The following is a 14,711-nucleotide window of genomic DNA, read 5'->3' on the forward strand; positions in this document are numbered from 1 at the left end:
ATAGGCCTGACCATACCAGAAGTTGGCGCGTGATTTTCCCAGGCCTGTAGGAGCGTTTGAACAAAAAGTTTCAATTTCTCATAGTAATTCCCATGTAAACTTTAACCCTGATGCGCGCAGCCAGTTAACAACCAAATAAGCTGATATTTGGCATGAAAGTCCCTATGGGCATGCCCTACAAGGGGAACCATACTAAAACTTGATCCGAGAACTTTTTGAAAAACGTACCCACCCTAATGGTGATGTTTAGTCAAGTACAGTTAAGTTTGTTACATCCTATTATTTAAACACTTTTTGGAGGCTGGATCTCAAATATTTCAATAAATATGATGTCCGGGTCCATCATGCGACTCGTCGTTAGTAAAGTAATCGAAAGACCTTTTAAATGAAACATCAAATATCTGACAACCATATCAAAAATTATAAGCACTTAAGTGTTATTTATACACCGGCTGGATTTCAGATATTGTGATAGAATTATTGTCCGAATCTTCCATGCGAACTATCGTTGATTTATATCAGACCTTGCCGATGAGCCTGAAAGATTTAAGGTCTGAAAACCCTATCGAAAGAAATGAGTAATAAAGTTGATTTGTTAATCATGTTAAGGGGGAATGTTGCTTTTTTGACTGGATGTATTGACTTTATGAATTTGAGGAAGGCACCAACCACCAAAAGGTGGATTAAGTAACGTTTTTTAAAAATAAGTTCTCGACGCGCCGCGCTCAAAAACCAGAAAATGACGAAAACGGAAAAAACTACTTTTTTACAAAAACTGCGATAAGACTATAATTTAAGCGATTGTCACTCTAATTGCCTAACAAAAAAACGGGTTAAATTATTTCGGCCAAGGAACTCCACAGAAATGTGAAGCCCTATCGGACAACTTTTTTTTTAATCATGCTGTTTTCGTATGGAATCGCTGTGATGATATCCATGAAAAATTAGACCTTGGAAAATAGAACATGGTTGTTATAGTGGCCAATGATAATATAAACCACCAATCAATATCCATCAACAAATCAATAGGAAAATAAAACTAATATTATGTAAATTGGAATTTGCTCACCGGACCTCAAGAGAGTGAGGACAAATATTGTTGAAGATAGCCACCTTAGTAAGAATTTATTACGCCCGACGTGCGATTCGAACCGATGACGTCTGGATTGTGAGTCCATTACGTGGTCCGATTGACGGACGAAGCCACTGAAATTAATACGAGGTTTTTTGAATTAATGAAAAATGTTCTTGAATAAAAATGTCCTCGCTGTCTTTTGCAGATTAAAAAAGTACATTAAATTTCTCTTGAAATAATGTCATAATGTCCAACAGTTACGGTTGGTCGTCAGGTGGTACCGCCCTCCGTCACGAAACTTTTAACCTAATTTAATTGCTAGATAGTTCACCCAATATGTGTCATTTAATGATATTAGAGTACTAAGATATCAATGTTGAAACCGAGGTATTCATATATTTATTGACGAAATATCACACGACTTGAAATCTCAACAGCAATGTCTGATTTTTTTTTATAAATAATATCCCCAAAATACATTTTCTGCTTGACCACCAGTGTAACAACAGCACTGTCTACAACTGGAACCTCCATATTGTTGAAATCCATAGTACGAAGAAATAAAGTCTCTTGTATTCCAGAACACCGGTTTAGCCGCTTGGTGCCGTCTTTGTTGATCATAGTAATACAAATAATCGTAACTCATACCGTTTGTAGCTTCTACTTCAGAATATTGATCTTCGTAATAATCTACTGCCGTTGTTTCACGATCATATAATTCCCACCAACATGTTTTGTAACGCTTGGGAAAAACACTTGTAACAACTCTTTTTTTAGCACCATAACGATTTACTTTTTGCAAGGGTGCTAATTCATACCAACGACATATTGTCTCACTAACTGGTCCCATAATGTGTTTCCGACCGTTTTTGTTTTTGTTGAAAAATCGAGAAAGTGGATTTGATGGCGCATAATAGTTTGCAGCCAAGTAGCCCTGAGAAAGAACGCAAAAATTAATAAATGTTAGAGTTTCGTAAACAAAAACATACCTGAACTAACATAAAAATCAAAACTATATTGCATTTCAAGAACCACATCCTGCAAGTGTTGTAGCTAGCAAAAACGATCAACCAGGACTGTTCATTATTTTTAAATCAGTTTCTACGCCCTTGTAAACACTAATTTGATTTCACTGAAGCATTACTACCGGACTATTATTTCAAAGTGGAGGTGAACACTATTACCGGAAGAAAATTCTGGAATATTTTTTCAATGACATTCGGTGCACGACAAATTTCCAAGCAAAAAACCACTCAACAATGCATAACAAGAATTAACCAAATGAAAAATGTTCTTGCAACGGTATCAAAGTCTAACGACATTGCTTCCGCTGAAAGATCTTCCCTAAATTTATCCATTCAATAAACCCTTTGTAAATAATTGACGATACCAAATGCTTGTAGTTATAAAATTACGTTGTCAAACATCTTATTGAAAGAGGAATCCTTGGGATAGTAAATTCCAACTGCGTACGTTGCGATAATATCCTTTCCAGTTTTCACATATCCTTTTTTTTTTTTAAATTAAATATGTCCTTACTGAATTTTTTTTAATAATTACATTTCTTTTACTTGCTATTTAATTTAATTTTAATGCTATTTGGAATTTAACCAACGGACCCCCCAAAAATGCAGGCCACGTCGTCAAAACTGGCGTAACGATGATTTCAACTTTGAAAGCATCTTAACATCTAATACTTTGATTGCCAAACAGTGTATTTGAAATCATCATAGCACAAATCAGAACAGTACAAATCACAACCCAAGCCACCATATCGAAGGGCTCAACTAACTTTTCAAACAACGTAAACAGCCTTCCCCTTGGCACAGCAATAACAAATTCGTTAATAAAATGAGGCACACACGTTTAAGATATAAACTACGATCCGACGTCACTCTTAATGTACCGAAGCCCAAGTCTACAAAAATGTTTTGAATCAATCTCATCAATCCTGTGCTGTTTCTTTTCTTGATTTCTCCCCATAGAGCTCCATCCTCATTCAGCACATATTCTACAGTAAAGTTGCGACGTTCGGCGACAGTTTCTACATTCGACACTTCCAAAACATTGTAGCACTTATTCATAGACGAATCCTCCGAAACTATTGTAAACGGTTCTGATCTGTACGTCTCTGCTTTAAAGGAACAGCCCTGCATGTTTAATATATAGTTTGGAAAAAAGTGTTTCTTCAAATGCAATACTTTTGTTAGTAAATTTAGCCAAAACTAAGGGTCTTATATTCCCACAATGAACACGTTGGTAAGGGAAATTTGCATAAATTTGCACTTTATCCTCGCTAGACGCGATCATGACAATGACATTAATGATACGCTTTTGATATAACTTTTCAAACATTGGTTTCAACACATCCGAGTTCAACTCGAGGAATACGATAGTGTACAAGCCTGAGACATCATGACTGCTTGGGCTGATTTTTTCATACTGTTTACGGAAAGCTTCGTATGACTCTACAACAAAAACGTTGTAAAAGGATGGTGGCAGTCCAGTATAATATGCAAATGTGATTGACATCATTTTACTATTCAATTGAATGGCGTTCGTAAAAATTCTATTGCATCATTATTCTTAAAACTGGTTTTACTCTCCTTATGAAACCGAATTGGTTTGTACGATTCAACATAATAACTTTCCAGAACGTATGATAGTGCTTCACTAGGCACGTTTTGATTTGTGGGTGCACATATTGCGTCACGAAATTGGAGCATCAGGAGTATTATGACAACAAACAAGTTTAAACTACACTTGGCATCAAATTAATGCTCGGAAGAATGCATCGGTCGATTCAATTAGCTTTACATTATAATTGATTGGTTCATTAGGGTATGATTTCTCTGACAACACTGACTTGCATATTTTATTGTAGAAATATGATATCCTCGGTTATCATTTTAAGGCGTATAACTTTATTAATAAAACAGTTTTCATTCACATTGAATGTTCAAAAATTTAAACTTGTTCTAGAAAGTGTGTGCTATTGTAAGTCTTTATTTCTAAATGTGAAACGCGTTGATACAATGATTTGTTTTATTTTTCTACCACTTCCATAATAATTCTAAGCAAAAGCTTGTTACGCTTAAAGAAGTGAATATCAACCAAATTATAAAGATGGCCGAGATCGTGTCCATATCCAGAGGAAGTGGTTCTACGCTATGAAACTCTTTGAAGCTCGTAATTTCAAAAACACTTTTCCAGTACTTCATTAGGCCTGCAGCTTGCAAATTTAAGATGTCTTCGTCAAACATTGGATTTAACGGAGAGTCCTTGGGGTAGTAAATTCCAACAGCATAAGTTGCAATAACATCCGTTCCAGTTTTCACAAATCCTTTTTTTATGTTCTGTTGATTGAAATAGTTCAACGTGGACGATGGCAGGAGAATCACACCATCTAGATCTCCATTTAATAACTGTGAAAGTTTGGGATTGGTTTCTTCAGGGTTGATGAACTTGAGCCTGCAACAAAATATAATTAAAACAGATTGATGCTGTGATTCTTTGATATATCTTTACATTTTTAAAATATCCGGGGACGATGCAAAGAATCGTTTTGCAGGTTCATATAAGTAGTAGTATAACTTTTCAGATTGAATATCTTCTATAGTTTGAACAGGCTTGGTGTGTTGTCCTTTGTGAAAGTATTTAAACATAGCCCCTTGATATAGAGTTCTAACCATCAGCCCCATAACCATCCAACTCATTACAATTGCTTTGGTTTTATCTTTTTTGGGGCATTTTGCTAAAGGATTTCCTAGGAATGCTAGCCAAGTAATCAAAACTGGAGTTTCGAATGCTTCAATTTTTAAAATTCTCAGACATCTTACATCTTGTTTCCCAAACATAACCTTTGATACAACTATTGAGCCAACAAGTGCAATACTAATAAACATCCATGCCATAGTATCAAAAGGTTTATACAACTTCTCGAATGACGTATACAGTCTCCCGGTTGGAACAGCTATAATAAACTCACTAATGAAATGTGGTATTCCCTGTTTGAGATAAAAGCTACGTTCTGCTGTTACTCCTAGTGTACCAAAGCCAAAGTCTACCTGCTTGTTTTGAATTAATCCCATCAAACCAGTGCTATTCTTTTCCCTAATAACACCCCAACTAGTTCCATCTTCATTAAGAACATACTGTGCAGTGAAATTGTGATGTTTTGCGATAGTTTCTACCATTACTACTTCCAAACCATCGAAACTTCTATTACCAACTATTGTGAATGGGGCAACATCGTAAGTTCCTGCTTTTAAGTAGCACCCATTCATGTTAAACAGATGATTCGGGAATAAGTCAATATCAATTTCAGAATTATTGTGACTTATGTTTGCCAAGAGTTTTGGATTGATTTTACTGCAACTTCCTTCATGATATGGATAATTTGTATAAATTTGAGCTTCTCCCGCTGTTGTCACTTTTATAACTATTGCATTGATTATTTTGTTCAATAAAAGTTTCTCAAATATAATTTCAACGACATTGGATTCCAATGCAAAGCAAATGATAGTGTACAAGCCTGAAAGGTCATATCTATCAGTATTGATCATTTCGTATTGCCGAAGAAATGATTCATATGACCGAACAATCAGCACATTATAGTACGAGGGATGCATTTCAGAGTGCAATACGAAAACAATTGGTATTATTTTGCGACTCGATCGAACAGCGTTTACCAATATCTCAACATAATCATTGCTTTCAATATCATCATTTCTTGGTGAACTCAGTAAGACTGGTTTATGCGTAATTATGTAATACTTTTCGAAAACAGTAGTCAATGCATCACTTATAAAATCATAGTTGCCATTGTTGGAAGATATTCCTCCACAGGACGGAAAGATCAAACATAAAATGAATAAACGAACCATTTCAAACCATAGATTCCTTCCAACTAGTCTTTGGCGTTAGGCATTGCTCTATAGATAAGCAATATCTTGTTACTAATGTATCAGTTTTAATTAGTTCTGCTAGAATAGTTGCATTGTTTTTAAATGGTTCTCATTTATAGATAACTATTCCTAATTACCGCTTTTAATCGGTTGTTTTTATCAACGGAAAGAATTCCGTATACCAATTCAATAACAAACACAACGGTGCATAAGAACAGCCCCAATGCCCATAGGATAAATATACCGGACACGCCATCAAAGTTTAATTGTTTAGGTTTTGTATCGCCAAAATCGAAATAACTAGTTTCTCCAAAGGAACGGAGCCAGTAGTTGAATATTCCAGAAACATGCAGCTGAGAAATGACCTTATCGAACATTTTATAAAAAGGCGAGTTTTTTGGATAGTAAAAACAAACTAGATACGTAGCAACAATTTCGGTCCCAACGTTGACATGCCCTCGACCAAGATTTTTCTGATTGAAATAGTTTACCATGGCTGACGGTAACACTAGAACGCCATCCCAATGTCCATGCATTACCATCTTCAAATGATTGAAAGGATCATCTGTGTCTTTGATGATTTTAACTCTGAAAAAGAATGTATTCCAATTTATAATGACAACAATCACGCTTTACTTGAATGTACCTTTTCAGAACATCAGGAAACAACTCGAAAAAGCGCTGGGTCACATCAAACATATAGAAATATAATCCCGCTGCTTCCACATCTAGGAAAGTTCTAACTGGTTTAGTTTGTTGACCATGATGTAAATATCGGTAGGTCGCACTCTGGTATGATGTACGAACAACTAGTCCCAAAAACAACCAGCTAGTAATGACGGATCTTGCCATCCAGTTTTGAGGGAATTTCACCATTGGATTTCCTAAAAAAGTGAGCCAGCCGTTCAGCATCGGATTTGGCAACAATTCAATCCAAGGAAGTTTTGAATATTTCAAGTTTTGCTTCCCGAATCGAAGTTTCATTAAAATCATTCCCATACAAACTGCAATTGAAAGTAACATCCACGCGTTCAAGGTGAATGGTTTGAACAACTTTTCCAATGATGTAAAATTCCGTCCCGGTGGAATGGCAATCACAAACTTGCTGATAAAATGTGACATCCCAGCCTTTAGATAGAACGATCGTTGAGCAGAAATTCCAACAGAACCAAACCCCACATCAACCAATTCGTCCTGAATCAGGCCCATCAGTCCAGTGCTGTTTTGAGGCTCGATAAAACCCCATCGCATATTGTTTTCCGGATAAATGAACTGCACGGTGAAGTTATGCATTTTAGCCACTGTTTGCACTATTCGAACTTCTGTTCCATCGTAAAATGTGTTGCCATCATGATCATTTTTAGGTATTGTAAACGGTTCCAAAGGATACGTGCCAACCTTCAACTGACACAGGTTCATATTATTAAACTGATTCGAAAACAACGAACGATCCTGAGATTCAGCTTTGCCATCCTTCGATACCATCACCAACTCTGGGTTGACGTTTGCACAGTCTTTATTGCGAAAGGGACGATATGTGTAAACTTCGATCTGATTAAAAGTACTCGGTGCTATAAATAGCACATTGAAAATTTGTTTCCGACGTAAACAGTTGAAAACTCCTTCTACTAGTTCAGATCCGTTTCTAAGAACATGTTGATAAACTACAGTGTACATTCCCGTTGAATCGTACTCAAAAGCATTAAAAGATTGACATATTTTTTTGAATGATGGTAATGATCCGAATAGTATTACATTGTAAAACGATTGATGTACTCTGTTTTTTTGCTGTCCATTTCTTATAATGATCGGTAATTGGTAACTATACAAATGTAACACTTCTTTTAAGATATCGAGTTGCTCATTTTTTTCAATGGCATCTTCGCCAGAAAAGTTGATCAGAACACTTTTGTGGACGTCTGCATACATGTTTAGTATATGCGCGAGCGTGAAACTGATTTGATGTGAATGAATTTTATCAAATAAGAAAAACCAGTTCAGAACCACGAATGCAAGTCGAACCATCCTGTACTAAGTATCAGAGAACACTGCTTCCATTGAAAAGCTAGCAATGTGGAACTAGGCTTAGTAATCTATATGTCTATTACAATCATAAGCCAGTATATATTTCTTAATTTTCGTTCTTAAAAGAACAAACAGTATTATGTACTATTAGAATGTAACAACACTGACTGGAGCGAGATTGTAATCAACATTGGCTGGTGTTGCACCTTCAAAAATTTAATGCAATTAAACTCTGGATTTTTTTTTAGAATTGCCTCTTTTGGGGCTCTTTGGCCGTTTAGCGTTTTTTTTATTACAAGATACAAGCTCCTGAATCTCCACAAATAAATAAATTTCGTTACACCCTTATTTACTAAAAAACTCCTTGGAAATAGTTAAACTACAACCTTGCCGGAATGTTTTAAAAACAAATTGATCAATATCATTTACTTATTGAAAGTTCCGCATTTAGATATTCTGCATAGATTTTTCTTAGATAAATTTATATTACCATTCAGTTTTTTTTTACTTCAGTATTTTATAAGTGCAGAAACTAACGTAGATGGGACTATCTTTCAAAACCTGACCTGAGGGAGAGTCTACAATTACCTGGGACATCAAATTTATTAGTTGAAAGAAAATTTTACAAAAGAAACTGATGAATCTGATAGGTGGCTCCGTCTGAAGAACTCTATGCCCGCAAAGATTCACTGAGGTATGGTGAGGAATGTTTGCACATCAAAAAAATTGGCAACAAGATATGGTAAAAAATCATTACCTGATGGGTTGTTCAGATTAAACAGTTCATCCACAACAAATAGTTTCAAACACGCAATCTCATATAGATCCACGTGCTTTGCAATCAAATATCGTGTGACACGTGCTGTGTATTCATGTCATGTAAAACAATTTGTAAATTTCATGTCAATCGGACATGGTGTCAATCTCATCAAACCAGTTCATCATGAAATTCGTCTGTGTTCTGTCACAAGTTTTAACCTTAACGCAGGCAATCCTGAAAGAAGACTATCTTTATAATAGAAAGCTCAATTTTAACGTACAAACAATAGTGTCGATATTGAATGAGTATTACGTAAACAATCACTTACCAACCCAAATAAGCTATTCAGTGTCAGATGCTAAGTTAGTTTACAAGCAGAATGATTTAATAAACAGTGTGCTCAAATATGCAAGCGAGAATTCAAACATATTATTCCACTTGGCACATTTCAAGCAACGTACAACATTTTTCTATAACCTCATATTCATTGATGATCTCTGTGCGTTCCGAAGTGTGCTTTTATTGCTAAATAGTGGAATATACAACTTTTCCGGCCTCTATACGGTAGTCATCACTGGTTTATTCGATGAAGCACTAATACAAGAAATTTTAGCAAAGTTGTGGTCCATAAAAATTACAAATGCAATCATTTTAACAATAAGCCACTCTGACGTTCATGAAACAATCTCAATGTACACATATTTTCCATTTGAAAAGAACAATTGCGGCCAGGTGAATCCAGTTTTATTAACAAATTTAAAGTCACACAATGATTTTAACAAAAATGACATTTTATTTCCAAATAAATGGGAAAATTTACACAACTGTACTTTAAAAGCTGGCACGTTCGAAATTAAACCCTTCATAATCATGGATTATTCAAACGGAGATTTTGAACGCAATATTGACGGTTTTGAGGCAAAACTCATAGAAATAGTTCAACGTAAGCTTAATTTCCAAATCCAATATCATTTTCCGGCGATTGGAACACAATGGGGTTTTATTGGAGAAAACAATAGCACTGGTCTAATGAAAATGATCCAATCTGGACAAGTCGACTTTGGAATTGCAAGCATCGCATTAACGGCAGATCGTAGTGAGTTTCTTCAAGCAGGGTCAGCTCATTACACTTCCAAAATTGTATTTGCTATTCCTGATGGACGATTGTACACTCCTCTTGAGAAACTATTCCGACCGTTTAAAACGTCCATGTGGTATGCTGTCGTATTTTGCTTGACATCAGTTGCTTGTTCGGTAGCTGCATTTTACCGACTTGGATCTCATCGATTACTTAACCTTAATGAATCCAGATCTCCTGTCATGAACATTTTCAGCGTATTTTTTGGTGGGCCAAGTTCACAAGTTCCAGAACAAAATTGTGCCCGTATGGTGCTCTTTTCATGGATATACTACTGCTTTATCATTCGCACTGTCTACCAAAGCTTATTATTTCAATATTTACAACAAGAACAAAGATGGCCTGAAGTAGAAACCATAGAAGATATTGAAAGAGAAGGATTAACATATTATATGGCGGATATAGCACAAAGATTCTTCATCAACGCGCCACATGTTCTCGAAAGGTATGATACACTCAAATTGGTCTACTGTTGCAAAAAAAAAAAACATGAAAAAGCATCGATTCTTTTTTTTCAGAACTCAAATTTTACCACATGAATCCGACTATTTAAGTAAGGCACTAGAGCGATTAGCACGAAATGAAATCTACGGAGTTGTTTGTGTTATACTCAATAATATTGCTTATCACAACAAATTTAAAGCTCATATAGGCGTAATTCATGCAATGACTAACCCCATCCTGACGTATTCTATTGCTATGCACTATCCCAAAAATTCTCCGTTGGCAGAACATTTTGATAAGATAATCAACAAACTTCAGCCAAGTGGAATTGCAGACTATTGGGCAAACAACTATGGAAATAATGCATTCCTTCATCAAATCAAGCAAACTTACAACGTTCCTAAACCTTTAACCAATGCTCAATTGATAGGATTGTACAAAGTATCTGCGCTTCTTCTAAGTATTGCAATTATTGTTTTCTTGTGTGAACTATTCACATTTTGGATTTCATCAATGCATTAAAATTAAAAAAAAATAATAATTCAGGATATAGACACCAAAAAACACACAACAAAAACAAAATCAGATATCATGAAAAAAGAAGCATTTACACTCAATGGAAAGCTATTGAAATGGTATAAAAAATTTCCACAACTTCGTGTGACTATTGTACAATTAATTATTTTACAGAAAGCAAACATGAACATGATCAACGGGTAACGACTTGACAGTTATTTTTCCAGAATTAAATCGTATCCTGACAATGACAATGCGATTTTACATTCGTACCAATCAGTCAATCATGAAAGCTCTATTAGTGTTGACCATCTACACTGTCACAGTGAAATCGAATCTGATTTCCAATAAGTCTCAAAATGAATACATGAAAATTATTCAATTGTATTCTAGTTCCATTTTGTATATAATTGATAATTATTATGAAAGTTCAATTTATCCAATATATGTGTTATACAATGGTATGGAGTCAGATACAATGTTATTCCAGCAAGATATTTCAAATGCAATGTTAGGCAGTGCAAGTAAAAATTCGAACAATATATTCTATATATCGTGCGAACAACTTGGACTACCAATTTATCATAGTGTCATGTTCATTGAAAGCTATGATTCCCTTAGAAAATCTTATTCCAATTTCGATAATTACCACTCATCGGGCCGGCACACTATCATTTTGAATAGTAGCAGTACTTCTAAGCAAATTTCACTGAAAACCCTTTTCAAAAACTTGTGGTCCTCAAACATTACAAATGTCGTTGTTCTATCAAATATAGACAATAATAGAAGTATTGAAATTTACACTTATTTTCCTTTTCATGAGGAAAACTGTGATCGAATAGAATCCACCATTTTAACGAAATTTTATCTCGATAATCCTCCCGACAAAAATATCATTTTATTTCCAAATCGTTTGACAAATTTTCACAATTGTTCCGTAAAAGTTGGAACGTTTGACGTAAAGCCTTATATAATCGAAGAACCAGAAAATAACAAAATCAAATTTAGTGGCATAGAAGCTAGACTAGTTCAAATTGTATCGCAGAAATTAAACTTCAACATCGTGTACCAATCTCCAACTAATAATGTTCAGTGGGGATTTATCCGTCAAGAGAACAGCACTGGCCTTATGAAAATGATTCAAACAAAAGAGGTAGATCTCGGGGTGGCATGCATCGCCTTGTCACCCCCTCGTAGTCAGTACCTTCAATCAGGAGTGCCTCATTACATTTCTAAAATACTGTTCGCCATTCCTGACGGTCGTTTGTATACGCCACTGGAGAAGATTGTCCGACCGTTGGAAACAGACACGTGGTTCGCGCTGGGATTTAGTCTGATTTCGTTCATATGTTCAACAATACTTATCCATCGAAGCTCTCAACACCATTTCAAGATGAAACCTGTACTAATCATCAATATTCTGAACATGTTGTTTGGTGGCTCCAATCCCAATCCACCTCGCCAAAACTATGCAAGAATACTACTGTTTTGGTGGATTTATTTTTCTTTCCTAATTCGAACGATTTATCAAGGACTGTTGTTTAAATATCTCCAACATGACCAAAGATGGCCCAGATTAGAAACCATTTCGGATGCTGAAAAGGAAGGACTTACATTTTATATGGTAGACGTTGCGGAAAGATACTTTACTCACAGTCCGGAAGTGCTCAGAAGGTATACTCGTTAATTATTTACTTAGCTACATTTTCTTGACACTAAATACTACAATCTCTCCTAGAACATCATTTCTACCACATGAAACCGACAATGTGATCCTTGCATTGGAGCAGATGGCACAGCATGAAATCAAAGGAGTTGTTCTTGTATCATTAAATCACATTGCTTACCACAACAAATTCAATTCAAAATTAGGAATTATCTACGCTATGATCGATCCAGTTGCCACTTACTCTGTCGCGGTTCACTATCCAAGAAATTCACCGTTAGTGGATATTTTTGATAGAATATTCCTTCAGCTGCAAGCTACTGGCATTGTAAACTATTGGGCCAATAAGTATGGAGATTACGCATTTTTGGCCATGAAATTGGACAACCCTGCTGAACCAACACCGCTGGGAAATAACCATCTCGCAGGATTATACATAATATTCTCAATTTCTATGTTTATCGCTACAGTGGTGTTTATTGGTGAAATTCTGTCTGCACAATTGAGGGAATTGTTTTATCGAAAGTTTTGTTTGTGAAGATAGAATAAGATTTTATTATAAATAGAATCACATACTTAAAAATCAATTAAAATTTAAAAAAATTGAAAAGAACTCCATGTATTTTCTCATTTAATTTGCATGACTTGGCAAAGTAAAAAAAAAAAAAAAACAAAAAAATATAAATACACCGTCTTGAAAAATGCCACCGGGGACGACTGGAATTGACCCTAGGCCGCTCACCACTAAACCATACAAAAGTGAGAAACAAGAACACAAATCAGATGAAAGATGTTTAACCAAGGCTGTGGAGTCGGAGTTTGGAGGAGTCAGGTACTTTTAGGACCCTGAATCGGTGTTGACAAATTCTAAGAGATTTTAAGTGTCCGAGTTGGCTTATCCTCACCAAATTTGTATAGGAGTTGTTTTTGGAGTCGGATCCGGTCGATTCTATTTGGAGAGTCGTAGTCGAAGAGCTAGAATCGGAGTCGCTAAATCTCCAGAAGACGGATATTTTCAGCATCTGGAATCGGAGTCAGAGTCACTGAGAAACCTACCTGACGCTTCCGTAGAGCGGTTTAAATTTAACTTTTAGTACCGTAATCTGGGGTGAATCGGGACTACAGTCTGAATAGGGACAGCAGTTTTTAGAGCACTTAAAGCTTTTAAATTTGGAAATGGTTGTACACATTTTGTTGGCCTGAGTCTGTTCTAACCGAAACCAACCAGAAAAATCAAAATATTGTGCTCCAACATGGTTAAAACTGCTGTCCCAATTCGCCCTATGTGTCCCGATTGACCCCAGTTTACGGTAGTTTATTACTACAGGGCTGAGTTGTATGGGTGTACTGAAATCAAATCCCGGAAATAAGCCAGGATAAAAACTCAAACATCTCAAGCCAAGTAGTTTTTCTATACATTTTTGCATGGTTAAAGTCACTACTAGTGCTAAAAACATGAGCGAGGGTAAGTAGAAAGACATCATCAACTTAACATTCCAACGCCCAAGGCTCCAAAATACAGTAGTTGTTCGGTAACTGGGCGTTGTTTAACTGGGCTGCTTTTTAACTGGGCGCTCGATAACTGGGCCGCAGCCCAGTTAAAAAGCAGACAAACGTCAAAAAACCAAAACAAACCGAAATCACCGAGGGGTTAATGGATGCAAAAATCATGGTCAACAAATAAAAAAACTTTTTTCAAACTTTTATGTAATTTCAAGACACAATTAAAGAAATATGAAAAGTAATCATTGTAAACAAATTTGAGTAACTTTTATTTTTATATTTCATCAAATAAATATTATGCATCGGTAGTCCCCTCGTTATTTTTCGTTCAGCCCAGTTAGCGAACAGCATTCGATGACTGGGCTACGTTCTCAGCCCAGTTACCGAACAACTACTGTAGTTGGAACGGTAACTTCAACTCAAAAGTTCTCGGGCATAACTCAACCAATCAAGATAATTCTTCTTTCCAGTGATTTGTTAGGATGTCTAGATGATTCTAGAACTTTGCAGAATTTAATTTGATCAAATCTGTAGTTTTTGCGATCAAAAACATCGTTCCAACTTTTTTTTTCGCGTGCAAAAAAAAAATTCGCCAAAAATTCCACGGAGGCAGTCGTTTAAAAAAAGGTGGAACGATGTTTTCGGTCGCAGAAATTACAGATTTGTTCAAATCAAGT

General features: G+C 35.7%; 2 protein-coding genes across 4 annotated transcripts; one reads left to right on the forward strand and one right to left on the reverse strand.

Moving 5' to 3' along the window:
- Positions 1 to 4,069: 4,069 nt before the first annotated feature.
- Positions 4,070 to 6,766, reverse strand: LOC120422758 (uncharacterized). Of its 2 annotated transcripts, XM_052710821.1 has the most exons (3): positions 6,629 to 6,766; positions 4,604 to 6,570; positions 4,070 to 4,546 (listed from the first exon to the last, which is right to left on the reverse strand). In XM_052710821.1, exons 2-3 carry the CDS (start codon positions 5,959 to 5,961, stop codon positions 4,129 to 4,131), a joined length of 1,776 nt encoding a protein of 591 aa, XP_052566781.1. In that variant the 5' UTR covers positions 5,962 to 6,570; positions 6,629 to 6,766; the 3' UTR covers positions 4,070 to 4,128. The 2 variants fall into 2 exon arrangements, with proteins under 2 accessions (XP_052566781.1, XP_039442238.1); XM_039586304.2 differs by having other exon boundaries at positions 4,604 to 6,758.
- A 21-nt stretch (positions 6,767 to 6,787) lies between these two features.
- On the forward strand, positions 6,788 to 14,044 carry LOC120422755 (uncharacterized). Of its 2 annotated transcripts, XR_008212578.1 has the most exons (3): positions 6,788 to 10,350; positions 10,424 to 12,539; positions 12,604 to 14,044. XR_008212578.1 is itself a non-coding variant. In XM_039586300.2 (2 exons), exons 1-2 carry the CDS (start codon positions 11,113 to 11,115, stop codon positions 13,067 to 13,069), a joined length of 1,893 nt encoding a protein of 630 aa, XP_039442234.1. In that variant the 5' UTR covers positions 10,877 to 11,112; the 3' UTR covers positions 13,070 to 14,044. The 2 variants fall into 2 exon arrangements, 1 of the variants encoding a protein (XP_039442234.1); XM_039586300.2 differs by lacking the exon at positions 6,788 to 10,350 and having other exon boundaries at positions 10,877 to 12,539.
- Positions 14,045 to 14,711: the final 667 nt, after the last annotated feature.

The sequence above is a fragment of the Culex pipiens genome, chromosome 3 (genome assembly GCF_016801865.2).
Source record: "Culex pipiens pallens isolate TS chromosome 3, TS_CPP_V2, whole genome shotgun sequence".
NCBI lineage: Eukaryota > Metazoa > Arthropoda > Insecta > Diptera > Culicidae > Culex > Culex pipiens.